Genomic DNA, 26,712 nt, shown 5'->3' with positions numbered 1-26,712 from the left:
CCTCATACACCCTGTAAATCCCAAAGTTTGGGACATTACAAGCCCCTCCGTGGCTCTATGTCCTCCTGCCTCTATCAAATTATGTGACCCCCTCTCAGTATATCTGTCAGGCCCAATACCCCCTAACCACTTCAGCCCTCATAGGCCTCCAACCCATCATTCAAGATCTTTTAAACAAAAATTACCTCAGACCCACTCACTCCCCGTTTAATACCCCCAAATTAGCTGTTAAAAAAACCAATGGATCTTTCTGCCTCGTCCAAGACCTTCGCCTCATCAACATGGCCATCGTCCCTATCCATCCCTTAGTCCCAAATCCATACACCCTTTTATCGCAGATCCCTGCCTCGGCCTCCCACTTCTCAGTCCTAGATCTCAAGGATGCATTTTTTCTACCCCTCTGGACCCCTCCTCCCAAGATTTTTTCGCCTTCACCTGGACGGACCCATACACAAGACATTCTGAACAACTCACTTGGACAGTTTTGCCACAAGGCTTCTGAGATAGTCCCCACATTTTTGGACAGGTCCTAGCTCAGGACCTCAAACAGTTTCATCATGATCACTCTGAGTCCACTTTATTACAATACGTGGACAATCTTCTACTCTGCAGTCCCTCGTGGGAACAGTCTCAACTTGACACTGCCTCCCTACTTAACCTTCTAGCTGCCAGAGGTTACTGGGTATCCCCCATCAAAGCTCAAATCTCTTCCCCTTCTGTCACTTACCTCGGATTCCTTCTATCTCAACAAAGAAAATCCATTACCTTAGACAGAAAACGGCTCCTCTCTGACCTGCCCGTTTCCAAAACCAAGACAGAAATCCTTTCCTTTCTAGGCCTGAATGGGTATTTTAGAGCGTGGATCCCTAACTTCTCCCTGTTGGCAAGACCCCTATACGACCTCAGCAAGGGCCCCCCTGAAGAACCATTATCCTCCTCACCCCGACACTCCTTCATTAAGCTCCGTCGAGCCTTTGTGGAAGCCCCAGCTCTCCATCTTCCTGATTTGTCAAAGCCCTTCTCATTATACATTCATGAGAGGTCCAGTCAAGCTCTAGGAGTCCTAGGCCAACATTATGGCCCATCCTTTGCCCCAGTAGCTTATCTTTCCAAGCAATTAGACCCCACAGTTCCGGGATGGGCCCCCTGCCTACGGGCATTAGCCACTGGACAGCTCTTGCAGAAGGAAGCTCATAAACTGACATTCGGGGCGCCCCTTACCATTCTGTCCCCACATCACCTAAAGGATCTCTTAACCTACAAAAGTTTACAGACTCTCCCTCCCTCCAGACTCCTGACCTTACTGTCCTCTTTCCTCCAAAATCCCATTCACCCCCTTTGCCATCCATACCCGAATCATGACTTTTTCCTCCTTTACTGCTCCCTCGCTCTCTCTCGCTTTTTTTCCTCATTCCTATTGTCTTCCCCGCCACCCCAGCCTCCTTTGTATGGCGATTCAAAGTCAGACAGACTTACACACAGCATCAAACAAAAATTACTGCCCTCATTGCCACATCAGACTGCCCTCTGAAAGGCTGCTGCGAGCCTTTATACCTCCACTTCCTCCCTCCACCGAAGTGTTCACTAGCATCTACCTTTATTCTCCCTACCTCTGCTTCCTCTATGACCAAAAACAAGCCTGTTGCAGGCGATGGCCAGACACCTACGGGGATGTCCCTACTGGTCTTGTGCCATTCACTACATGGGTAACTCCCGGTACCCACAGTATTACTCCTCCAACCCATTCTCTTCAATACTAACAAACCCCTTCCTTACCTGGCTGTGGCCCATTGCAGGCCCTATAATAATCATTCTCCTCGCCTGTCTCTTCTTACCTTGTATAGTAAAGTTTATCAAATCCCAAATCGGTAAAATCTCTAATCAAACTTTCAACCAGCTTTTACTCAGGAACTACCAGCTTTTAGCCACAGAAGATCCCTCACCCTCATGTAACCTCCTCACCACACGCTGAGATGGACCCCTCTCTCCGCTGGAAACTGTTCCTGGAAACAATGGCCACAGACGCCTGGCTTCTGGCACCCGTATCCTCTTGGCACCATTAGAATCAACAAGTCCTCAACCTATGGTTACAGGGAACCTTCATTGATTTTTCAACCTGAAGAAGTCCACATCTACTCGTCCTTACTGTGGGGAGTCCTATCAACCCTTTCCTCCCGGTCCTCAAGCCCTCACTCCCTTCTCCGCCCCCGTTCAGCAGGAAGCAGTCAGAGAGAAAGCAACGTCCACAACCCCATAGAGGAGAAAGGGGGGAATGAAGGGCCCCCACCCATAAGATGGCGAACCTCCTGCTTCTCTTCTGGGTCCTCGGTTCCCGCCGGCACCACCTGAAACCCAATCACCCCTCGCCCCCCTAATCCCAGCACCTAGCCAATAGCCACCAGTCCCGCAGAAGTGACACCTCAATCACCCCATGCCCCTTCCTATATAACCCAGCACCTTTCCCTAATAAAGCGGAATTCTCCGGTGAATTGCTGCTGTGTGTCGCTCCTTTCCTTTCAGTCTGTTAGCCATACCTTGATAAGCTACAGAGAAGAGAGTCAGCTGCTTACATTAGAAGCACCACACTTGCAATGAATTTACAAGGAGCTCACCATGAGTCACCCCAGACTTTTCAGGAAGTAGAACTTTCAGAAAACCAGTTTGTATCTGGTGACATGTTACTTATAATGCCCTGAAAGCCAAACCATTTAATGTGGTAATAATTATGTGTGTTCTTTGACTAGGAAGCAGTTAGAGGGACAAAGTACAAAAAATAATAAGCATGCAGCCCTTTATTTAGTTTTGCAAAGTCTCTGCTTATAGTTCTGTATATTACATGACTGTGTTATACAAATACATTTATTTACAAAAACACTCTAGCTGTGCAAACTTGTTGCTTTTTAAAATTGTATGGGGAGTCCCATTTCTGCCCATCCCAATATATATTTTTAAAGCATGCATAAAAATTAACTTTGGTGTGGGAAAACTACTCTGTGTGCTGTCACATACAGTATTTTTTATGTCAATTTATGTATTTACAAAAGTTTATCAGTTTACAGAACCGTACAGAAGTGTACATTTGAAAATCCACAATGCAATAGTGTGGGTTACCAGGTATCAGAAACAAAGGAAGGGTCTAGATACTGCAAATAAAACAACTAGAGAACCCTAATATGTTAAAAAGGAAAAAGAAAGAAAGAACAAAAAGCAAAGAAAAGTGGCTTGCTTGGGTTGGCAAATTATTATACATCATTTTCATGGCAGTGCAATAGGTTTGATAAATTGCCTTCTACATATGCCTCTGCATGTTGGCTTGTGTAGAAGTTCACTGACTTACTGTCTAGCATACTACTTTCAAATGTACAATGCTATAGTATCAAAATGTTTTGGCAGAAAAGATCTCAAAAGGAACCATGAAGTTTTGACAAAAATAGAAATCTGTAATAAAGCTGAATAACACTAAAATAAAAGGAAATACTATAGTATCTGCTTTACAATTTGTATAGTCACACTTGTGCATTTCTCTGTTCACTTCTAATCTCTGTAATGAAAAATATTTTTATACAAAACATACTAAAATTCTGGAATCATACATGTTTTACATGCTGAATACATTTTTTCTGTCTCTTACGCACGCTTTCTTCTTCCCATCCTCTTTTCATAACACATGCTTACTTCACCTAACAGGTATTGAATATAGACAGTAAACACGATGTAATTACAACATCAAGGTGAAAAAACAAACAAGCTTTACTGAATCTATTCTTCAGTATTTAGCACATACTTAGCGTTAAGCCTCAAACAGTACAGCAATATGTTACATTCTCTTGTGAAAACTGTTGTTGAAGACTTAAGAATTTTTGTTTTAAAATGTAACTCCAACTTGTGCCTAATAGGATTTGGCCTTTAAGAGGTCTCCTTTGCTGTGGGAGGGGCGGCTTTGCTCGGGCTTCCATTCTGTGCCTTGTAGCTGGTGAGGCCAGGAGTGTGGATGGTCCTGACGCTCTTTGCACCTTGATTCAGGGACGTGGGGGAGGCAGGGGAGGGCGGGGAGGAGGAGGAGGCGGGAGGGGCCGCTCGGCCGTTTGGAGTCTGCAGTGAGAATGAAAGGTGGTGACCTTTACCTGTGTGAGTGGGGCTCTGAAACTTTAAAGAGCCATTAGAGACAGAGGGTATGAGGGAGGCAGAGGGAGCAGATCGTCCTGTTTGGGGGCTGAGAGGATTAGAAGTGACCGACGGTTTAGTAGCAGGTGGATTAGGGAAGTTAGAGCCGTCACCACTAGAAGAGGGCAGAGAACTGCTTTTCCCAGAGCTGGGAGAAAGGGCTGGAATCTTAGAAGCAGGTAAGGAGGGGAAAGTAGGCTTACAGTCCCCACCAGCTTTCTTAGCACTTCCATTAGCCTGCAAATAAAGATGGCGGGAGACAGTTTGTCAGAAAGCTGGTAACACGTCAACCCACAGGGTCTGGCAACACAGCCCTTCTGAGAATTTCTCAGTAAAAGAAACCAAACCAAACTAAACCAGTTCAAGGCCTGAGCTAAGTCTTGTTGTGCTGTACTGGACCTGGTGGAAGCCCCCGAAGCACAGAGTGGAGGGTGTGCGGAATGGGAAAAAGGCAGAGCGGCGTCGTGAGACAGGCACATCGTCCCGCTGCCACCACTGGCTGCCAGTTTGGCCATGCATCTGGGACGCTCTGGGGTTGGGGGGCACCGTACTGGAGAGTTAATGTGTGTCTAATGTGATGCAGTCACCGTGGGCATTAGTACTGGGGACTTTCAGGACAGGTCAACAATGGGTGTGTCTGTTTGGGCGTCCCAAGGTGTGCTGGATGAACCACTACATTCACCAGAGAACAGCCAGCTGGCCTGGCCCCTTGTGTTAGCATTTCAACTCTGGAGTCACAAAGTAAAAGATGTTTTATTGCAAGCATGCAAAAGCGTGGTGAAAAGTTCCACAAAGATTTTTAGACTTTCTTCATGCCCCCAGATCCAGGATGTCTATGTAAACCGTATCTTATGAAGAAAATGCAATATTTGGTATAAACTAAGTCAGTAACTTGCTTCTTAACTGCAATAGTGTCCATCCAAAATTGGGTTTAAGGTAAAACTACCTGACGATATTGGCGGGGGTCCTGCAGTTTGGACTGCTTGCCAGGTTTGTCCAGGCTTCCAGGTCTGCTCTTGGAGCTCATGGGGACTGGCATCCTGCTCGTCTGTGGGGTCCCCCCGGGGCCCTGTGGGAAGCAGCAGCAAGGGAGGAAGAGAAAGAGAAGTCTGTGAGTACATCATCGGCAAGGCTGCCCCGCTGTGCGCAGAGAAGCTCTGTGTGAGAAGCTGCAGCCCTACATGCAGGACAGATCTAGGAGATGGACATCAGGACACACCATCGGGGTTAATTCAAAGAATCAAACAGAATAAACTGCTCCACTACTGACCAAACAGATTTTAATGTGAGTGTCAGAGCAATCACTTCAACAGCAAATGGCTGACCCACATCCTTGCTTGTACCCAACACCAACCAGCAACACAGGTAAACACAGAATTGATTAGCTGTTAGACACCTAGTTACCTAGTTGTCACTGTATTGAAGGCGAGGGAGAGAGTGTGAGAGAAAGCTATTGTGGCGAATAGACTAAAAAAGAAAAAAAAGCCACCTGAAAGGAAGCAAGTAAATCACAAGACACCTTTTGCCGATCGTGATTATGGCAGATTTAAGAAAGCAGCTGCATGTTTTCATTTTCCACCAGACCCAGATACCTTACGTGTAGCTGACGGTATTGATGAGGGGGGCTCTGGGGCAGTGGGAGCTTCGTCCAGGACTAGCAAGGATCGGGGAGAGGCCTCCTGGGCTACGTGGGGCGGGCTGGCAACAGAATCTCTGTTGAAAGAGCCTGAGGTATCAGCTAGGGCTTTTGGACTCATTTCACTGATGGTAGTTTCAAGCTGCTTGATGGTCTGCTCCAGGCTGTCCAATGTTCGGTAGGTATTTTTCCTGATTTCATCAGTTCTTGAAATCAGAGATGTGCTCTCCAGACTGGGCTGCTCTTCTCTCCTAAGCGTATTTTTTGGGGGCTCTTCGGGTTGAGACCTGGTAATTTCGAATCGCTTGGCTTCTTTGTGCTGCTTCAAAGTGCCGTCCTCTTCCTCCTCTTCGTAGACCACCACCTGCAAAGTCTTCCTCCCCGTCTTGGTGCCCGTGCGGATGGCCTGAGTGAGAGCTGCAAGCTGCTTCTTAGGGAACTTGAATTTAAACCTTTTCTTGGGGCTTTCAAATTGGTCACCTGTCACATCACACTTGCTTTCTGAACTTGGGACATCCCCTTGGCTGAACTTGCTCAGCTCAGTTTTATTCATTGCATGGCCTCCTGCTGCTCCAGTCTCTGTAGAAAGGAGGTGTGGCTGTATTTGACTCTCGGCCTGCTGTCCTAACCCTGGGCTGCCCAACGCACTTTTCTTGGGCAACTCGTGGGAAATGTTATTCTGGACCCCAGGATCTCCATTTTCCTCCTCTTCCTCCTCCTCTATCTTTTCTTCGGTCATCATTCTCTCTAATTCCTCATCGCATTCCTCAAATATGGTTGAAAGTCTCTTATATGCAGACCGGATGTCCATGGGTTCGTCAAAAATGATGATAACTGGTTTCTTGTCCAGGCATACAACAGGCTCTTCGTTTTCAGTCCCTTCTGGCTGAGAGGCTGTCTCTTTTTTGGCATCAATATTAACTGTCTGTACGTCCTCTCCCTTTTTGCTCATGATATCGCGGACCTCCCCACTGGAGAGAACCTGGACTGCAGTTTTGGTAATCATAAAGGCAATGTTGTCAGTGGCTGCATTTTCTCCTGTGGGAGAACTCGGTGTTGATCCTCCGTCCTCACTGGGGTTCACATTAGCATGCCTAGCTCCCTTGGGTCTCAGAACAACGTGGCCCAACTCTGTCATGGGAACCTCTTGGTCTGGAGTTCTGAAATGACAAGCACTCAGTTCACTTGATGTAGTGGGAGAGAGAAGGTGGCTCTTATCTGTATTTTCTTGTCCTTGGTGACTCGTCTCCTTCATCTTTCCATAACTCATCTTCTGATTCTCAGGGTCAGATACAGCGTACTGTAGTCCTGAGAATTTAGGTCCTTTGTTTATTTCATATTCTAAGGAACTAATGCCAGAGAAACTGGAGTGGACCTTAGACACATTTTTCTGGGAAGAGTTTCTACTGTCTCTAAGTGCACTCTTACTGGATATGGAATTTTCCTTCATGAACGTGTCAGTTTTATATTCAGATGTTCTTAAAGCCTCAGAAATACTATTCTCCATTCCTGTCTCCCACTTGGGATGGTCATTAGGTGTTAGAGCTCCTGCAGTGACCTGAGAGGGAGAGTGGAGGAGGGAAGCCACACACATTAATCAGAAATGGATCTTCGAAGGAAGGTAATCTGCAAGGTATCATTTGGAACACAGATCTAACTCACCTTTCGGGATTCCACTGGGGGGCCGTTTTCATATTCAACATCAGATTTCCATATGTCTTCAAGGAAAAATTCCAAATTCTGGTAGAATAGTGTAGGACATGTTACTCCACAAAACCACATTCCCCCCAAAGTGGACTAAAACTAAATTGTTCCTGTAATTATACTTCCAAGACACGCGGGCCAAGCACATTTGTTATACACCAGTCCAAAGCCTACAGCTCTGTTTACCTTGGGCTGCTTTGTTCTCCAACTTCCAAAAATGCTCTGTGTTTGCACAAGATGAAAACCTCAATTAGGAAGTTATTCCAACTATCTCAAGTTCTGTGGGCGAGCAGTTAAGAGACTAAAGGGATTGATTCTATACCAATGTGTTCTCTTTCCAACATCTGATTGTGAATTTAGTAGATTCTAAAACCAGGAGAGCGGTGTAGCATTGGAGAAAGCCCAGTTTATCAGCAGGCAGAAGATTCTGATTCTAATGCAGATCTGCCAGTCAACTGTGTTACTTTGGGCAAGTCGTTTCACTTTTCTTGCTTATAAACTGAGGAAATAGACCAAGAGATTTTTCACGTCCCTTCCAGCTAGTTACTTCAGTCCTACTTCTCTTTTTTTAATGGAAATTGTCCTATAAGGGCTCTGCGTTGGATGGGTGTGGTACTTTGAGATGAAAAAGACATTATTTTCCCTTGGTCAAATGACAGATTGAAAGTGTACTTGTAGTTCGTACTTGCTAAGTCAAGTGTCAAAATAATCTTCAAACTAGTAACAGCTGTAACAATCAAGTCCGAATTCAGAATGATAATGCTGCCGACATACTGTCTAAACATTTATAGAGCAGATATTGGGGCTAAAACGGGGACTGTGACGTTACAATCCAGCGTTTATTCTCTGTACTCTCTGATACAGAGAGAAGATACCCTTCTGGGGTTCTCAGCAAGGTGCAGCCTTTAGGAATCCAGCAGTGAGGACCAGGCATAGGGGGTGTCTTGCTGGAAAGCAGGACCTTTCCCGGCACGCATGTATCAGCAGCCTGGGCCCTGTCCCAATGCTAACAGGGGCCGGCTTGCTTCCAAGGCCTTGTTGCCGTCTTGCTGCAGACCCCAAGAGGAAGGGGTGATTACAGCAGGGTGGGACACAGTCCCAGGGAGGCTGTATGATTAAAGCCACAGCAACCGAACAGAGCACAATAACTCAGGCCCCTCCAGAGCCAACCCAGAGAAATTCTACTGCCCTGTTAAAAATGGAAAAGAGGTTCATACACATTCAAGGGCTAACACACAAACAGCAGAGTCAGTGTTAATCACACGGATACACCGCACAGGATGTGAGGTGTATTAGCCACCAAGCTCCCCTTCGTCCCCAGAAGGCCCCCAGGCAAGCACCCTGATTCAGCTGCTGCAGTAGAACAATTTGATATCTTGGTGGGATTTTAGATTACCAAACAACAAACACGTAAAATGAGAAGTTTTAAGAAGAAAAATAAATAAGGTTTCAGCTTAAGGCTTGCACTCCAAAATTGGAGTTGGCATATCACACTAGGACCTAAGTGAGAATTTACCCTTGAAGCAAAGAAGGAGTTGGCATGTAATCCAAAGATAAGGCCAGCACGGTTGCCGTTCCGCTGGCCCATGTCCTGGGGGTTAGGGCCGGCATCTGCGCTGACTGGTCGAGGGCCCACATCATACCCATAATGAAATACTTCAAATGTCACCCAGTGATACATGGATTTTAAAATGGACCTAGTAGTGGGAATATGTCCATGGAAAGTCACCAAGACAAAGATGTCAAGCATCAGTTTTATATGACCTATTATTTTTGCCACGAGGCTAGAAAAAACAATGAATGTATCGAAAATGCACTGACTTTATCCACAGTGACTTTATCCAGGGTCACAATTGTCATGCAATCTCATAATGGTTTCTTAGTCTTAGAGAGTCAAAACTTTGCATGAAAGGTCATCATGCCTCATTAATATCTGTTTATAGGCCCCAAGACTTAGGCTGTTCAGACCACTTGTGAAGCAGGTTCAATATGCACATGGGCAATAAACCAAAATTAGAGACAGAGCTACAGGCAAATTGCATGAAAGTGAAATACCAGGCTAGTGGTCCACGGCGACAGGGGAACAATTCTGAGAAACATCTGAGCACTTGAAGATTAGGTGAAGAGTCCAGGAATAATGACAAAAACTGGGGGACAAGTCTGACACTTATGGTTATTATGAAATTGATCAGTCTACTGTGCATAATTATCCAGAAAAACACCTGTGATTAAACCCAGTGTGGGGCACTCCATACAGACCTACATTTTAGCTGATGGACTCTTGAGATCGATGAGATATAGATCTCTAATGGCAGGGCAAGAAATCTCATGCAATGTTTCAGCTAATTAGAAAATTCTACAGTGAGGTGTTGACTGTCTTTAGAGGGAACTTAAAGAGGTTCCCAGGCCCCAGTGTTTCAGTCAAAAAGTCACATGGGCCTGAGTGTATGCCATGTCACTCAGGATATGCCACGGCCTTCCTTGAGTTGGTTTTAATAAGGCCACATAAAAAATCCCACAGGCTGAAAATGCAATACATCCAATGTAATGTCATGGGTTTCAGTCCAATTATTAGGAGGTTTTCTTCATGGGAAAGATTTGCCAACAATAATCTCATCATGTTCCCCAGTACGTAGAGAGACTTCCTGCAGCATAACGGTGTCACATGGCAGTACGTGGGCAGATGCGGTTTACATAAGGGCCCCCCAGTGGCCTGGAGCCAGGGAGGAGCAGGCCGCTCTCCTTGGCAGGCTTCATGGGCTGGGAGCTAAATGTCCCAGGACTCCATCTCTTGAAGGGTTGGTTGTGTTAGAACTGCTCTCTGATTTTGTGATCCTGCATCTCCCTCACTGAGCTTACTTACACACAGAAGGAGGTATCCACTCAGAGTAGGTGTTGGGCTTTCTATCTGTTTGGCTTTAAGGGAACCTAGAACCTTTGAATTCTGAATTACAAGTTCTTGCAAAAATGCAAAAAATATTAGGACTTAAGTCAGTCAATGATAAGCTATTTGTCCTGAAATTTAGACAGAGGCCTCATTCAAATATGATGGCTCTATATCCAGAAGTCATCAAAGCTCTAGATCCAACTTCAAAAGTTAAAAGTTCAAATACCCAGGCTAATGTTCCTTTCCATAAAGCACTTTTATAATGACAATCTACTTTATTTCAGAGCCAGGACATCTGTTTTGAAGCCATTAGAATGCCACAGTGTATATTAGCACCAAAACTATATGGAACTTACTAACTTGGAAGGTAGACTTTGAGAAATTTCTAATACTTGACAAAAATTCCATCTTGAATCCTTGAACATGTGTGTAAATACACATGTGTAGATGTCCATGAGTACACGTGGGCGGTGTCAGGTATACAGCTCTGCCATGTGTTTCCTTCCTACCGACTAAGGCCTTCACCTACTTTTAATGCAGATGCTTTAGGTCCAGAAGACATGTTAAAAATGAGAAAAAGTGCTATATACTTGGTTGATATTTCTGTTATTTTCTACAGTTGTTCTAGAAAAACCTTGACAGGTATGTACTCATTAGTTTGGGAAGATGAGGCCTAGGTTCTGCATGTACTGTAGTATGCTGTGCATGGGAACATAGAATCGGCATTGGAAACCTGAGCCAGGTATCTCTGATTACACTGAAAGCTGTCTCCAGTAGTTTAACGAAAAAAAGGGGAGAGAAGAAAAGAGAGCACGAGACAAGCGCAGGAGTGTGTTAGTTTCAGCAGGGAAAGAAGGCCGTCCAACTGCGTGGCAAACATGTAACTGCCACGTTACCTTCTTCTCCTTGGGTGGGACCATGGCCCCCGGCCTAGTGTCTTTAACTTGACTACCAGCCCGGGACTGCTCAGCATGACTGTTTGCATTTACATCCATAAAGGAACACTTCTGGAATGCCTAAGGAATTAAAATACTGAGGTTAACAGGGATCAGGTTGGGGGAGGAAGGAGAAGAGAACAGACAGGGAGCCCAGGGGCATGGAGACCTCAGCCGGGTCCTGCGTGCAGGTCATGCCAGGGCCAGGGAAGCAGCACCTTGAAAACTGGCTCTCCATTTCCCCTCAGGCCCCTAGAGCTCAATGCTGAGCCCGGGGCAAAGTCCTCCTTCTGTTCTGAGACACACCATGATCATGGAGAGAACCCTAGAAAAGGACAGCCTTTCTTCCCATCTGGGGTGAACCTGGTTGGCACTTAGTAGGGCTCTGACCTTTAAAAAATGTTGAATATGTAAATGAATTAAAACAAGAAGCTCTTTCTTTTCTCTTATTATTTTTTACCAGTTTTATTGGGGGTATGGAGGAATTGCACAAGATAATGCAAACCTTTAAACCTTAAAATGAAGGTAACCTTACCAATTCATTGTCTGCCATAGTAGCAGGTTCTCCTGTGCTTTGAGGTGTTCTGAAGCTCATTTAGAATAAAATGAGGCTCATTAGCGCCCGTGGGGTTCTGAGTGAGCTAGGAGATGCCTGGGCCCCGCAGACTGGTCTCTGAAAGCTCATGACCGCGGTCATGGCCCTGCCGGCTCACGTGAACACTGTGCGAGGCTGGCCAGCTCCTGGAGGAAGAGCATAGGCTTTGTCTACAGGGCAGTGGGGAGGAGCAGCATGGCGGTGAAAACAGGGAGTGGAGGACCCAAACACTCAAGCCTCTTGAAATCAGTGGTTCTCAACCAGGCTACGTATCACCCAGTTAAAAAGATATACTGCTGCCCAGGCCTCCCCCAGAGGATAATTAAGTAAGAGCCTCTGAGCTAGAGGACTTTTTAAAAACTCCCCAGTAATCCTAATGCACAGCTAGGACTAAAGACTGCTTATTTAAATGAATTATCTCAAATAATTGCCTCCCATTTTCTTAGTGTCAAATACTGTCACTTGGAAATAACTCTGCCGGCAGAAGAATAAGCCATGACCTCTCCAGGGACCATTCAGCACGGGTCCCAACGCACAAATGGTGCTGCCGCCAGCGACCCTGCCAGCTGCTCTTCCTGCTACCCTGCTTGCTCCCTCTTCCTGTCACACTGGCTCCCTCCTTGTGCCCCTGAGACACAACACGACTGCTGGCCTGGAGGTGCCCAGGGCTCTGCTTATTCAGGCCAGTGGCCATCTCCCTTAGGCTGTTAGACCCTGCACTTTGGAGCCTGTGGTTTCTTCTGTTGCCTGGTGACACAGAACAGGCAAACTGTTCCACAGGTACACGCAGGGGCTGCTGCACCTGTTCCTTGTCCTGCCTCTGGGGGAATCTAACTCCACAGCCTGCAGAGGACAAGGATGTGGCTCAGCCACTGGCCCCTGGCCCACTTTCTGAAGCAATAGGCAAGGTCCTTACCACAGCAAGAGGACTAACTAGGTTTGGTTGAATTAGGGTTAGACCAGTTCATTTGCCACTGTTACCTAATGACCAATAATGTAACAAGAAGCTAGATAATCCACCCTTTGTAAAGCATTCAGTCAAAGAAAGCATCAAGGATATTTAGACTTCAGTGGAATGGAACAGTCTCAGGTGAGAGGCTGAACAAATACATGACTTCTCTTAGGCGGCCTGGGCAGGATTTCTCACAAGCTTAGGAGTCTATACTTCTCTGAGTAGTAGTGATCACTGTGCACAGATTTAAAATTATCTACTGCTTTGTCATTCACTTCAACCAAACTGTAACTTTGGGGCAGATGCTTCAACAATGGCCCCAGAATCTGCCCACACATTTTAGGACAAACACTAATCCCCAACAAGCAGCCTTGTCATGCCACTGTCATTAGCCAAACATCCTCATGGGATAACTGAGTGATGGATTTCTTCATGCACTCAACTATTTTATGAGTCACTGACTTTATAAATCTATGGCTCCTATGAATGAAATTTTCCAACCATTCTAAAACCTGTCAATAATGTGCTGGTGAAGGGGATGTTTCAGGCCAGTCTGAGTTTCCATGAGGCTCAGAAGGGGTTGCACATGTGACAATGAGCCAGTACCTCTGTAAAACCCAAGCAGCCCTGGAAGTTACTTTGGGAGTTGCTACCATGGAAAGCAAAGCAGAACAGCTGTGGGGGGAATGGCACGGTCTGAACATTTTCCCTACTTCAAAGGAAGCATGTAGACCCATGGGTCTGCAGAAAGCCACTGGCACACTGGTGAAGAGGCAATGTGTTATGGAGCCATAAGGAGGTGTGGTCTGATTGAAGGGCAACAAAACTCTACAGTAAGCATGGGCCTAGAGGAAATATTCTAAGAATGGACACTGGTCAGGAATGGCACATCTTGTCTCTGGTCAGACAAGTTCTTAGAACATCCACCTAGGGCAGGTTCATATCCATGACTGGAATGTGGAATCAGCTTTCAGTACAGCTCCTGTACCCTATCCTTAATCCTAGGAGTGGACTGTTTCTATTAATTAAAAAATAAAAACCTAAAAATAATAAATACAGTATTATTTCTCAAATAGGCCAAGGAAAATGGGAAATATGATTATTCAGCTTTTCAGGATAGTTGAAAAGATGACACAGACACTGTACAGGAACGTGGTATGGAGGGCAGGAGGTCTCAAGACTCAAGGTCAGTCATTCTAAGTACTCGAGCCAACCCTGACTTGGGCTTTAATCAGTCCTTATCAAGACAAGATGGTGAATGGTATTTCTAACCCAACTTACTTGCTTTTCAAATGAAAAAGAGACTAACCGGACTGAAAGAAAATAAATCCTACCAGCCAGAGCTAGGAAAACTTGCAATTTTTTGTATAAACTTCCTGAGCTGTTTTGTGAAAGGGTCACTCCTGACACACATCTCAGAGGCACCCTGAGGACCTAGTTTGGTGCCACGTTGGACAAGCGAGGCCTGGGCCAGAAGACGCAACTGCCAGGGCCCAGGGCCCTGGGGTGCCTTGCCAGCCTGCTCTAGCTAATGAACCTGTGAGAGGCGTGGCTGGAGAGGCCCAGACGGGACGGGAGGGAGCCATAGTCAGTCACCTCTTTCACATACCTGGAGTTCTGCCATTATTTTGTCTCCTTCTTCCTCCTCCTCCTCATCCTTTGAGGAGGAGGCTGTAACTGGTGGTGGGGGTGGAGTCCAGGCTGAAGCAGGCTCCTCTGCTGGACATTTTGTGGCTCGAGCCTGTGGACTTGGTCCAGCATCTTCACTGCTCGCCTATGGGAGAGTCAAACCACAGATAGTGGCTTAACACCTGTGCTGGCCAAAAGAGGGACACAGGACACATGTTCCCTCACTGCCTGGTACATCGGCTTCCTGGCTCTTCAAAAAAGCTGAAAGGCTCTAATGAGTCTAGTTTGAATTTTTCTTTGTGCAAGCTGTCATTTGGTGGATGGATAAAATAATTATAATAAAATTATGACTCCTCAACATTCAGTGCCTTGATGAAAGCCCCTCCCTTACGACATCTCCTTGGAAATTGTATTTTGCATTTAACACAAAAGACAAAACTGCCAAGTTAAGTGGAAGCTAACGCTTGTGGAACATCTTTCTGTGTGGCCTCCTGCCACTGTGTTAGCTAATCTCAGTTACCTTTCTTTTGATTCCCCTCTTATCCCCGTTTTCAATCTTAGGATGCCTTTCTGGGGTAATGAGCTGGTGATTTGCATTTAACACTGCTGCAGCTAAAAGTCAAGTGGGGATGAACAAAACCGTGGTGCTGAGTCTAGTTCAGTAACACCGGCTGGCATTTTCCCGTCTGCGGTGCTTCCTGGTGATCTAGTTTAATGCATTCTCTACTCTGCCTACCACTTTTTATGTTCTAATGAGGATACAGAAGACCTGTGATCTGAGCCCAGAGACCACTTTACTAGAGCTTAACCCATCAGACCTTAGCAATGGTGTTCTCCTTCCTGCTGGTGTAGACCACATCGCCGGACCTCGTGGTGGTGAGCCCCGATCCGGGCAGGTAACTCCGCCTTGGGGGTGGGGGAGGAGGAGGGGGCGATTTAGCCCCCAGCTTGTCCAAGTCCTGTTCTGAATTTGGAGAGTCTTCTGGAAAACAGTGTGTCATTACAGAATAATCTCTTTGCAAGATAAGGTCCAGAGCAGTGTATTTTTATAAACTCAATGCATTCTGACTTAAACATTTCTCTATTCTCTCCTAGTGCCATGATTAATGGTATAGACCCTGAAGCCCAACTGGCTTGAAATCCTAGAAAGACTCTGTGCATGTTAATTAATCTCTCTGCATAGTGCTTACTGGCTTACTGTAAATGCTACACAAATATCAGTTATTGTTATTAAACAAAAAGCTGAGTATTACTTGGAGAGATGAGAGATTACAGAGGCTGAAGGCAAACCCGGAGCACCCTGCATGGTGTCCAACGCCTTCATCCCTCTCAGGTCTGAAAGACAGTGTTAGCAGGAGGGATTTGCGCTAGGGGTGTTAACAGTACAGTGGGAGGCAGACGGGAACCAGAAAACAAGTCAGGGGAGAAGTAGATTTTTGATCATGATTATGTGGGTGGAAAAGGTTCATTGTTCACAGAAATTAGAGAATTATAAATGAGTATACTGACATGAAAGGGTAGGAGATGCAGACATCTGCTCAGTGTTCCTTAGAAAAGGCAATTTTTAATGAAAACCCAAACAACCTCATCCCTGCCCTTTACCAACATTCCTCACTTCTGCTGTTTACCAACCTAAGCACCCGCTGAAGCAGTAGAACCCAGAAGTCAGGGCTGGAGCTTCCAGCTACCTGGCCTGTCCCAGCTCTCCCCAGGGGATGGTGTGACCCCTCACGAGTGCGTTTCTCTTTTGTGAGCCACCTAGACGGGTTGTTTAGAGGAGCGGCTTGAGGAGTTTTTAAAGTTGTAAGAGATGTGGGTAAGTCACTAAGGTGAAATGCCATGGTGATCTGCACGGTGTCTGCTGCCTACACAAGGGTGCTCAGCTGCAGGCCATTTGGCTGGTTCCTCGGGATGGCCACCTCGACTTTGTGGGTCCCTACAGGGCCTGGCACAGGCCAGCTGGCTCCAGCCAGGCTCTCTCCTCTCATGAGTAATGCCAAAATCCCCCTCCTCGGCCAGTTCAGCTGGGCTCCCTTGGGTCCCTTCACCACCAGGCCTTGGCCTGGCACTGCTCAATCCAGTTTTAGCAAAGAATCCGGCTTAGTCAGGTTAGCAGCAATCCCCTTCTCTTGATTTGTTATCTTCAGAGCTGAGTACAATTTCTCTACCCCATTCCAATAGTCTTGAGTGACATCTTTGCTGTGTTAACAAATGTCTTGGTGAATAATTTTTCTTTAACACTGACTGAGGCCACAATCCCACACATTTTCCATTGATTTTTGAGAGCTCTCCATCTCCTCATTATTTAAGTAGTCAGACAACTCACCCAAGAGGAAATAAATTAAAACCCTATGCTTAGGATTTTACCTCAGTAAACAAAAATAAATAATAACAATACCATCCATGCCAAATAAATAAACATGGTAGAAACCAGCGTTTACAGGTAACAGATGATACCCTTAAGCAATGTAGTGGCTTGTACATTAGTGAAATCTTTCTGACAAGAAATAAGACCACGTATTAAAAAAGAAAACAAAAGCAATAAGAACATTTTAGCTGAATAAAAAATACTTTGGGGAATAATTTAAAAAATAACTATGTAGAATCTTAAAGTCTGAAAGAATAAAAAGTCCAAATGAGGTAAGTTGCCAAAGTGGAATGTTATTTTGTTGTACAATCATGAGAAGGAATGATGGTAATTTATTTATAATTACAAAACATCAAAGGCCTATGTGAGAAAATTAATACTGAGGAGAGCTGAATTAGGCCAGATAGAAACATAATGAGATAGGTCATTTTACCCATCAGACATTCTCCATGGGAACTTTGGAGAAAAGCCATCTTTGGGAGAGCAGGCTGCTGTTCCCAGGGCCCTTCCCTCTCCTGGCATTTGCTGCCCCACCTTCCAGGGTCCCTAGAGAAGCCAGACACAGTTGGCAGATGGGGAGGGAGGTAGAAACAGCAGGACTCAGGGGAAGTAGGATTCCAGAGCAGCTTTCGGGGAATGAGAACCTGGGTGGACTGTTATAATGGTTATAAATTGTATCCACTTTCATGTTCCTTGACATGCAAGGCAAGATGGTGATTCTTTTTCAAATTAATTTTAGTTATTGGAAGAGGCCTCATTGAATGTGGCTCTGAGAGACACTGCGCTGCAGGTAAAATAATGTCTTTGTGCATAATTCTAAGATCAGAGTAAGGCACATGGCTTGTACTTGGTTGGAGATACAGTAGGTTGAGTTTCTAACAGTGATTTTATATTCTTATTGACACACTGATGCTTAACTTCCATAGTTTAGTCAGCTAAATATACAGTCTAATAATTTTGATTAAAATATTGCAATTTTGCCTTACCATGTAATATCTTCCTGGGAGCACATAAAAGCTGGCATTTTCTTTCTGCAGCATATGAAAAGCTCTAATTTAAATGCGGGCCTCTTATTCTCCCAGCTGGTGCTGCCAAGTGTCATCAATTCAGAGGAAATGCAGGAGTTGGGAATCTAAATTTTACCTTATTGGGCATTGTTCTAGTATCTAACACAGAACAGTTTCCTGTCATTGCTTATAGTTAAAAAGCAGAAGGGAGAATCTAGGCACCTGTGGATTTGTTCTCCCAGTGTAAAAATCTTACAGAACTCTTAAGAAGTGAGAGACTGGTTCCACTGGCCAGCACGTGCTCAAGGAGGTGACAGCACACTGACTGGGGGCAGCCAGCAATTTGAGGACCTTACCAGAAAATTCCAGCTTGTCCGCGGGAGCTGAGGGCTGTGGGCCTGAGGCTGGCGGCATCTCCAGGTTTGGAATTGACTTCATGATATTGGCCTGAGCTTCTTCTAGTAGCTTCTCAAACTCTTTCCCGTTATAGTGGTCCAAATTTTGCCTTTTCTCTTCCCATTTCCTTTCTGCTCTCTAAGGGAAATAGCATGTGAAGAAAATTTAAAAAGCAGAGGGAAAAGCTAATGAACTGTTTGGAGATTTCACACCAGGGTAGGAGGAAGTGAAACACAAAGTGTTGGTAAAATGATGCTCTGGTTTCCTTCTGTGATGCTTCAGACAAACCCAACCCCTGTGCCATCTGCCGCAATCATCTGCAAAAGGAGCTGCTGTTCAGCCCAAGTGATATTCATTCATAGAAAGCGAACTCAGAGACCCAAATTCATTCATTCAATTACTACTGAGCACTTAAAACATACTCCTACTAATACTAATAAAAAGGGACATAGAGGTATGCTTCCAAAGGTTTGTATCCCATAACCAAGGTTTTATTTTCAAAAGTGACTTTTTATTGGAGGGGAGATGTTCAAACAAACAGAAACAAAATCCTACTTCTATCAAAGAATTGCTCTGTGACCTCTGGGTCAGATTTTCTTACTTATACAGTGGGAGGTTATTTAGAAGACCTCTATGCTCCATTGAGTTCTATAATGGGGAGAAATACATAAGTTTACTTCAAAAGACCTGCAAATTTTGAAAATAATATTTTCCTGTATTTTGAGATGGCACATTAATCATTCTAGGAGGGCAGAGTGGAAATTAGCACCAGGATTAATGGAACCCCATAAGGTAAGCATTGAAAAGACCTTGGAAATCATTTTACCAACACACTTTACACTTGAGAACTGTGGGGGCTGGGGAGGTACGGAGTGTGCCAGGACTCACTCTATATAGTAACAGCCCCACCACCATCCTGACCCTCCTTTATTTTTCTTTCCTAGCATTTATTATCATCTGGCATATACTGGTTCTCTGCTTCTCCCTACAAGCAGCTAAGTTTCTCAGATATGGCCTTTGTCTCTTCTGTTTACTGCCTACTGCAGAGCCTCTGCGGGCCTGGTGCATGGTGGGGCTCAGTAGTATCTGCTGAATCAATGAAGCTCATGTCATTCGTCAGAGGCAGAGCTGGCAGAAAGGCTGAAGACATTTTCGGATGACTCATAAGTCCCCCATCAAAGCTTAAAAGACATGCTCGGCAATGCTAACTACGCCCAGTGGGTTCTCAGTAGATTATTTGTTAAACAAAAGAGTTGTCCAGTAGTCATCCTACTGACACCTTTTAAACATGGAGATGTGCAAAGTGGAAAATCCACTCACTGTCAGGAGGAAATGTGTTTCATTTCTCCCCTGCTCCTTTCAGCATGACATGACAGAACCATTGCCAGCCAATCCCATTTCCACCCCCTCCTGTCATCGGCATTTTGGGAATGGGCTGACTTGGATCAGGGGCACAGCCACTGGCTTTGGAGCAGAGAGAAGCTGCCTCATGTTCAGAGGCCCAGTTGCCATGACTGTAGCCTTCGCCGTTTTACGAGGCCACCTCCTCTCAGAACCTGAGTTACCCACTGCTGACTTGTAGGCAAGGCAGGAATGATTAGTGCCAGGTTGCTGGGGATGCAGTGACCAGTGAAGGGCAGGTGGAAAGAGAACATCGGGGAAACAAAATATTTGTTTTGTTTCACCAGCTCCAATAGAGAGAATATATAAAAACACAGGATGTTTTCTCTCTAAATTGTGTGACCTTGAGACCTAGTTTCTCTTTCCATTTTGACTGCCTCCCCTTGCATGGGGAGACTGTTGTACTAACTTCCCATCCAGCACCCTTAATTCTAGACCCACCACCTTAATCAGTTCTGCATACTCTTTCAGATTTGTTTTCTGAAGATGCCATTTTTTATCACTGGTCCAAGCTGTGGCATTTCCTGGATACCTACACAGAAAACTTTAGACATTCCTACTGGTTTTCAAGCTCTCCTAAATCAAGGTCCAGCCTGTTTGACAAGCCTTATCTCCCTTTCTTACTCTTGACGGTCTTAGCCTTTGCTCCGGCATCCCTCTGTCCTAGAATGCCCTCCCTGCCTTCCTCGGCTCACCCAGATTCTGCTTATTTTTCAGTCAGTGGCAAGCCCTCCCTGGGTCTGCATTCACCAGTGCTATGTTTGAGCCGACACACACTGGCTGGAGAGAGCGAACGCCATGCTTCCTCCAAATAGTGATGCTAAGCGATGTCTTGTTGCGAGTCAAAACCAGCCACCGTGGGGAGTCTTGGCTCCCCAGAAATGAGCAAATGCTACAGATCAGGGCTTTTCCCACTGGAGAGCTGGTGGTGTTTACCAGCACAACACTGCCCAACTTCCTACAGGGAAGGGTGCTTCATCCTCCTCTGAAATCTGATGACCTTTCTCTTAATCTGGCACTGAAACCCATTCACAGTTCTAAAAATCTATCTAGTGTGTATATATGTACAGAGTAGATGCATGATGAAATTATGTCTTTGATACACATGCATTATCTCTACAATGAGACGGGAAGGTCTTTGAGGGAAAGGACTGTGTGTGTTCCACTCCTTTACGGGGTTACAAAGAAATGGAAACAGGACTCTACCTCAATAGACACTGCCCTGTTCTTGGCGCTCACACTGTGGATTTCCTCAATGAACAAGCTCTGCATGGCCGAGCCATTCATGGGCGTCTGAGGAGACTGCGGAGCCTGTGTGGGCTGCATAGCTGAGGTCCCCTCCTGTGCGATGGCTGCAGGGCTGGCGGGGTGAGCACCAGTGCCCCCCGACAAGTGCGGGGCAGGGCTCAGCAGGCTGGAGGACAGCTGGGATGGCTGCATGACCACAGGGGAGCTCTGTGCCTGGTGAACGGTCAAGGGCACCACTTCCGACTTCATGTCCCCAGGGACTCCCGTGCCGGGGAGGGGACGGCCGGCGCTGTGGGGTGCCTCCTCCTGGCTCTTCAGGGCTTCTGCAGCGGTGGCCTTTTCCATGGCGACATACTGTGCAGCCTGGGCTGCATCTGTACCTTTCAAGAGCCCATCAGTGACATGTCTGGAAGAAACCAGGTACAGAAGCATGAACTATTGTCAAGAGGGTAACTTGCATTATATTTTTATGGTAACTTGATGCTGTGCCATCTCACAGCCGAGCATGATTTGTTGCAAAATTAAGACATTCTAAAACCTGGAGTAGCAGCTCAGGGTTCAGAGTTTCCATAGCAACTTCCCCAAGCCTTTGAATTGCCCCCTAGTTATCTCTGGCAGCTGCTCCCACCGTCCTTCCCCAGGGAGACAGCCTGCCTTTCCCTTCCCAGCAGCACTGCTGCCCTGAGATTGTGGCGGGAAGTGAACATGAGTCTAGCCAATGCCACGTCCACCTGGGCTTGACCTAGACAGCTCTCAAAGATGCTAAATTCTAACCCCAAAGCTTCCCAAACTCCCCATCTCTTCTTTGTTCACTGCCAAACACCTTGGGAGGGCAGTTCATATTCCAATTCCTTCTGCTTCACCACTCTACTCTAACATTTTCTTTTCATTGTTTTTTTGGGAAGAGCAGAGAGAATGCTAGCCTGCTCTGTATGTCCCCTTAATAAGGATGGTTTGTTTAGGCTTTGTGGATGGGTTACCGCATTTAGGTAAGAGCTTACTGAAGAATTCTTTTAACAGGTCTTTGTCCTCCTGCCAGAAAAAGTTCACACCAGCAGTTTAAAATGAGTGAACATATGAGAAAATGTAATTCAGGTACAATTTCTTCCTGTACTCAGTCAGGTGTGTTCTCTGTAGGGGGAGGCTTCTGTTTGAATCAGAATTCCTTTGGTATCCTGCAACTTAGGCAGGCAATTCTACAGAACTTTGTAGTGTTTTCATCTCAAAAGATGCTCTTCCTTGAGGTCATTTGTAACTAGAAAAATCTCACATGTTCCTTGTGGCCAATAATTTGTCTAAAAGTTAACTGCATGTTTAATATATTTATCTTACAAATCTGATCAAATGACTGCAGTTAGCAATTGAAATTCTCCCAAGAAAGTTCCTTATATGCTACTTCTGTTTGTGACCTGCTTTCAAACCTGGTCTAAAATTTGAAGGTAATGTGTCTCTGCAGTTTTCTAGTTCTAGTAAAAAACTGAAAACTCAGAGTCTGTCACTGTTGGGAAGTGGTTTATTTTTATGTAAGAGAGGAAGTTTTATAAGGGCAGAGATTCTATTTGTCTTATTATTATATTTTTAACACCCAACGCCAGGCCTGGAGCAGACAGAATATCTAAATATTCCTAACTGCCTGGCAGGAGATCACAGCGGCTCTGGTCGAATTGTGGGTTCCTATCTATGGGTAGCCCCACCTCGTATCTGCAGTGTACCCGCCTCAACCTCAGATTCTACCTACACAGTGGAAACAACAGTGCCTGCCCTGTAGGGTTTTTTATTAGGACCAAAGGAGCTAATATTTGTAAAGGGCTTAGTTCGGTGCCTAATACATAGAAAGTGCTTATAGATGTAACCTATTATGATTGTGTTGAGAAGGAAAAGACCTAATTGTCACCCCAAAATAGAGTAGACAGTGGTATGAGGTGTCATTTATAAAGGTGCTTCTGGTAACACAAATCCTGACTGCGTATATGTCAGCACTTTATGACTGGGCCTCGGTAACAGCTGTGGGTAAGGCAATGATTTCTTTCTTCTGCTTGACCTTTATTTATGGGCGAGCACATCCTTGGTCAGGGTGGTTGGCCCATGCCACTCAAGGGGTTCCTTTCTCATTTCTAGGTGGGACCAACAATCGCTCAGATACCCTTTACATAGGTAATTAAAAGACAGCTTTATTTATGCCCACTCATTTCTTCTAACTGAAATAATCTATACCTCTGAAGTGAAGGGAGCTAATAAAATATTTTGATCCACTCTTCGACTACAAAATGTTATGAAAAAAGAACCACCTTCCAGTGATTTTTAGGAAGTGTTTGCTGATTTATGAATTCTAAGCTCCACGATGTGCCAAATGCAGCCTACCAGAGGAACCAGGACATAAGAGATACACAACAGGATGTTTAAGGTGGGAAGAGTTTCCATCTCTTCTCAAGATACTGGAAATACGGAGTGATCATGGCGACATGGAGACAGGTCCCAGGAGCACAGAGGAGCCGGGGAGTCCAAATCATAGCCGCCAACCTTCCCCGCGTGCCCCCCGCGCCTGCTGTGCTCCGGCGGCCGGTTACCTCCGCAGCACGGTCAGCGTGTCAGTCATGCCCCGAACCCTCTGCAGGAGACTGTCCAGCCGGTGCGGCTCCTCCTTTAGAAACCGCACGGCCTCCACCTCTATGCGCAGGATGGCGCGCATCTTGTTTTGTAAGGTTGGAAACTCCCCTGCGGGCCAAGAGCAGCTGGTGAGTCATAGGAGAAAAAGCCAGAACATCAACCCGCCATCCCCCCACCAGTCACACTGGGACCCACACATGTCCAGGAGGGAGAGGACTGTTAGACAGATTTGGGTTCAAACTAACCATGGGCAAAAGGGTAAAGCTCCACCAGGCCTCATTTCCTGTCTGTGTATTTGGGACAAGGCCAATTGTCCCTTTGGGTCGTGTTTCATGAATTTGGCATGGGTGCCCTGGCACATGGTGAGAGGCCGGCGGGGAGAAATGATCACTAGTCTCACTTAGTCCTAAACCTTACAGTACCCATGAAAACACAGGCTCCAGGAAGACAGGGACCTTAGCCTACCTTGTTCAGAGATGTCACTTAAGTACCTAGGATAGCGCCTGGCCCAGGTAGGAGTCTGAGGAATACTTGGCACAGGAGTGCATGAATCCTTCGTTATTTGACAAATTTTCAAACATCTCAGGAAACGCATGTTACACTTCTCCCTTGGGCGAGAAAGCTCACCTTTCAGGGTAGCTACAGCTTCACCCACTTGCCGTAGGAGGAAGGCCCCATCTTCCACATCTTTCAGAGTAACCACTCGGCTAGGCGATATGGAGTCCTTCTTCAGGTCTTCAACGAAGTCCTCCAGCTCACTGGGGGAGCGAGGAGACCAGCAGACGGACATGAACAATGAGGTCCCCAAAAAGGACAGGCGCTCACTGGAGACTCCCACTGCGCATGGTGCCCCAGCCCTGCCCCCTTCCATGAGATGATGGGAGCACATCTTAGAAGAATAGCTTGGTTTGGCTCCAAGTGTACTGCTGAAGTGTAAGGCAGGTGCAGGGAGGCTCTCCCAGGCCCGTTCACGGGGAAGTCCAGGCTGGCCGAGGGAAGAGGGGGCATGGCTGACAAAGAGCCCATGCTGTATTCTCAGGGGGGCTGATGCCAAGCAAGGGAGGGACATGTGCACTGCATGACATGACAGAGGACAGAGAGGGCAAGAGCGAGAGAGGAAGGGAGAGAGAGAGTGCCCGTGTGGAGAGCAAGACGCAGAGCTGGATGGTTTACAGCAGGCTTTCCACGCTGGGAATTGACATTTTGGGCCAGATATGTCTCTGCTGTGGGGCATCCTGTGCATGGTGCGGTGTTTGGCAGCACCCCTGCTCTCTACCCACTAGAGGCCAGGAAGCCACCTGCCTCCCTGAACTTGTGGCAAGCATGAATGTCTCTAGATATTGGCAAATGCCCTGGGGGTGGGGAGGGGGGCTAACTTGCCCCTGAATGAGAACCTCTGGCTTATATGATTGTCCCATCATAAGGATTGACTTTCCTTTCTAAGCTACAAAGAGAAAAAATGATCACAGATCTGATTTCTGGTGTGTGTGTGTGTATGAGAGAGAAAGAGACAGATGGACAGACATGTACAAATCCTTTAGGGTACTGCCAGTTCCAGTGGAACTAAGTTAAGGTCTTCCACGTCCCAAAGCCAACCAACCAAATGGAAAACCAACAGCACCATCCTGTCTCCTGGACACATTATTAACCCATCCCAAACACATGCATCATTTCAGTTTGCCTGTAAAACCGACCACAGAAAATCTCCTGAGACGAAAAGAACTGTGAGACGAATCACCACTAGGTGGCAGAAAGTGAACAGCTATTGCACCAGCCAGAGCCCTGCTCCGAGCTGACAGAGCAAAGGGCAGGCAGGCACCGGGACCTGAAAACATGGCCTGCCAAGACGCTACCTAAGGACCCTACCTACTAGGCGGGCAAGCGGACGGAGTAATGGATGGCTTGGCAGCCTTGGGAGGGGTGCGTATGTCTAACAAGGACCCTGGGGTAAACAACAGATTCATCTACCTTGAAGAAGTCGGGTGGAGTTTGGGTGATGCCTTTTCTTCGGTTATGGAACCTGGACCAAAATTGCCAATGATCCCTTCAGATGAAATGATGCACCTTCAGGACCCAAACGGGAAGCCTCATCTGCTCATTGTCCTTATTTACAAACTGAGGACAGTTATATACTGCTAGGGGAACCCACTCACAGGAAAACTCTATAGCTACCGCATCCCTGAGTGGGGAGAATGTGTGCTCTCTCTCCTAAGAGTCTAATAATGGAGCCATTTCACAACCAAACGGACTTACTTTAATGCATAGGAGGGACACACTGTCCAGTGTGTCCAAGTTTTGATGGAAGAGCTGAGACCCAGATGTTGTCATGGTTCCATTAACAATCCACAAACCTGCCAGGATGCAATTAATACCCCAGAGAGCTGTCATCTGACCCAAAGTCAGTCTGCCTAAAATTCTATTTTAATTGCCTCTACACAATATGTCTCTTGGATTTCATAACCCTGCATACAGGAGACCCTTAAATGTCATAGCTTTTCCTTTGTTGGTTATGGAACATACACAAATGTGTACTGATGTGATCATACATGAAAATGTCACTTATGCTCATATTTATGATATCTACTATACATAAAGCATGCAGATGAAGTGTATCTATTCAAAACATAAAAGAGACCACAGAGCTAAAATGAAGGCTGAAAATAAATTTTCAAGGTCACAGGCATCAATATGACCTTTGAGATGTAGACTTTGCTCAAAAGAACACCAGGTGTTCACAGAGGTGACGGCTGAAGTCCAGCTGCCCTGGGCCCGTCTTATGCCATGTGGCTGTCCCCAAAGCCCCAGATCAAGTCCTCCCAGTATGTTGGATCCATTTCTTCTCCTATCTCATTATTATGCTGGGCTACACATCTCAGGATGTTATTGAGATTAAAGATGCCTCTTCTAGGTCAGAAGCAAGAGTTTATTTCAGCTAACCAATAAACATAATTTTTAAAAGAAGGAAATTAATTTTTTCATAATTTAATTGGAAAATTCATAAAAATATTATTAATAAGCTATGTATTTTTAAAGACATTTTCAAGAAGACTCTTAAGACTTATTTTTAGACAATGAGGCTGTCACAAAAATATTTCAGACAAATAATAGCCTTCTTACCTCACAGTGGGTGATTAGCTGTCTATAAATGCATGAGCTAAATAAAATTTTAGAAGCTACTTTCAG

At 45.8% G+C, this 26,712-nt stretch overlaps 1 protein-coding gene across 20 annotated transcripts in view; it reads right to left on the bottom strand.

The window, feature by feature from the left end:
- Positions 1-2,774: 2,774 nt before the first annotated feature.
- KIAA1217 (KIAA1217 ortholog) overlaps positions 2,775-26,712 on the bottom strand; it is a 638,036-nt gene continuing 614,098 nt past the window's right edge. For 14 of the 20 annotated variants that reach the window (XM_036880951.2, XM_036880947.2, XM_036880949.2 and 11 more), the window contains 11 exons: positions 24,157-24,287; positions 23,490-23,637; positions 20,881-21,328; positions 18,234-18,411; positions 15,321-15,484; positions 14,483-14,647; positions 11,288-11,407; positions 7,463-7,540; positions 5,757-7,358; positions 5,111-5,233; positions 2,775-4,401 (listed from right to left, as the gene is read on the bottom strand). In XM_036880951.2, the coding sequence (XP_036736846.2) occupies positions 3,907-4,401; positions 5,111-5,233; positions 5,757-7,358; positions 7,463-7,540; positions 11,288-11,407; positions 14,483-14,647; positions 15,321-15,484; positions 18,234-18,411; positions 20,881-21,328; positions 23,490-23,637; positions 24,157-24,287 (3,652 nt within the window). In that variant the 3' untranslated portion in view covers positions 2,775-3,906. The remainder of the gene's footprint in view (positions 4,402-5,110; positions 5,234-5,756; positions 7,359-7,462; positions 7,541-11,287; positions 11,408-14,482; positions 14,648-15,320; positions 15,485-18,233; positions 18,412-20,880; positions 21,329-23,489; positions 23,638-24,156; positions 24,288-26,712) is intronic. The other 6 variants (XM_036880948.2, XM_036880955.2, XM_036880964.2 and 3 more) reach the window with 4 other exon arrangements.

The sequence above is a fragment of the Manis pentadactyla genome, chromosome 3 (genome assembly GCF_030020395.1).
Source record: "Manis pentadactyla isolate mManPen7 chromosome 3, mManPen7.hap1, whole genome shotgun sequence".
Lineage (NCBI taxonomy): Eukaryota > Metazoa > Chordata > Mammalia > Pholidota > Manidae > Manis > Manis pentadactyla.
Note: the sequence above shows the minus strand (reverse complement) of the source record. Positions and strands in the feature narration are given on the sequence as shown.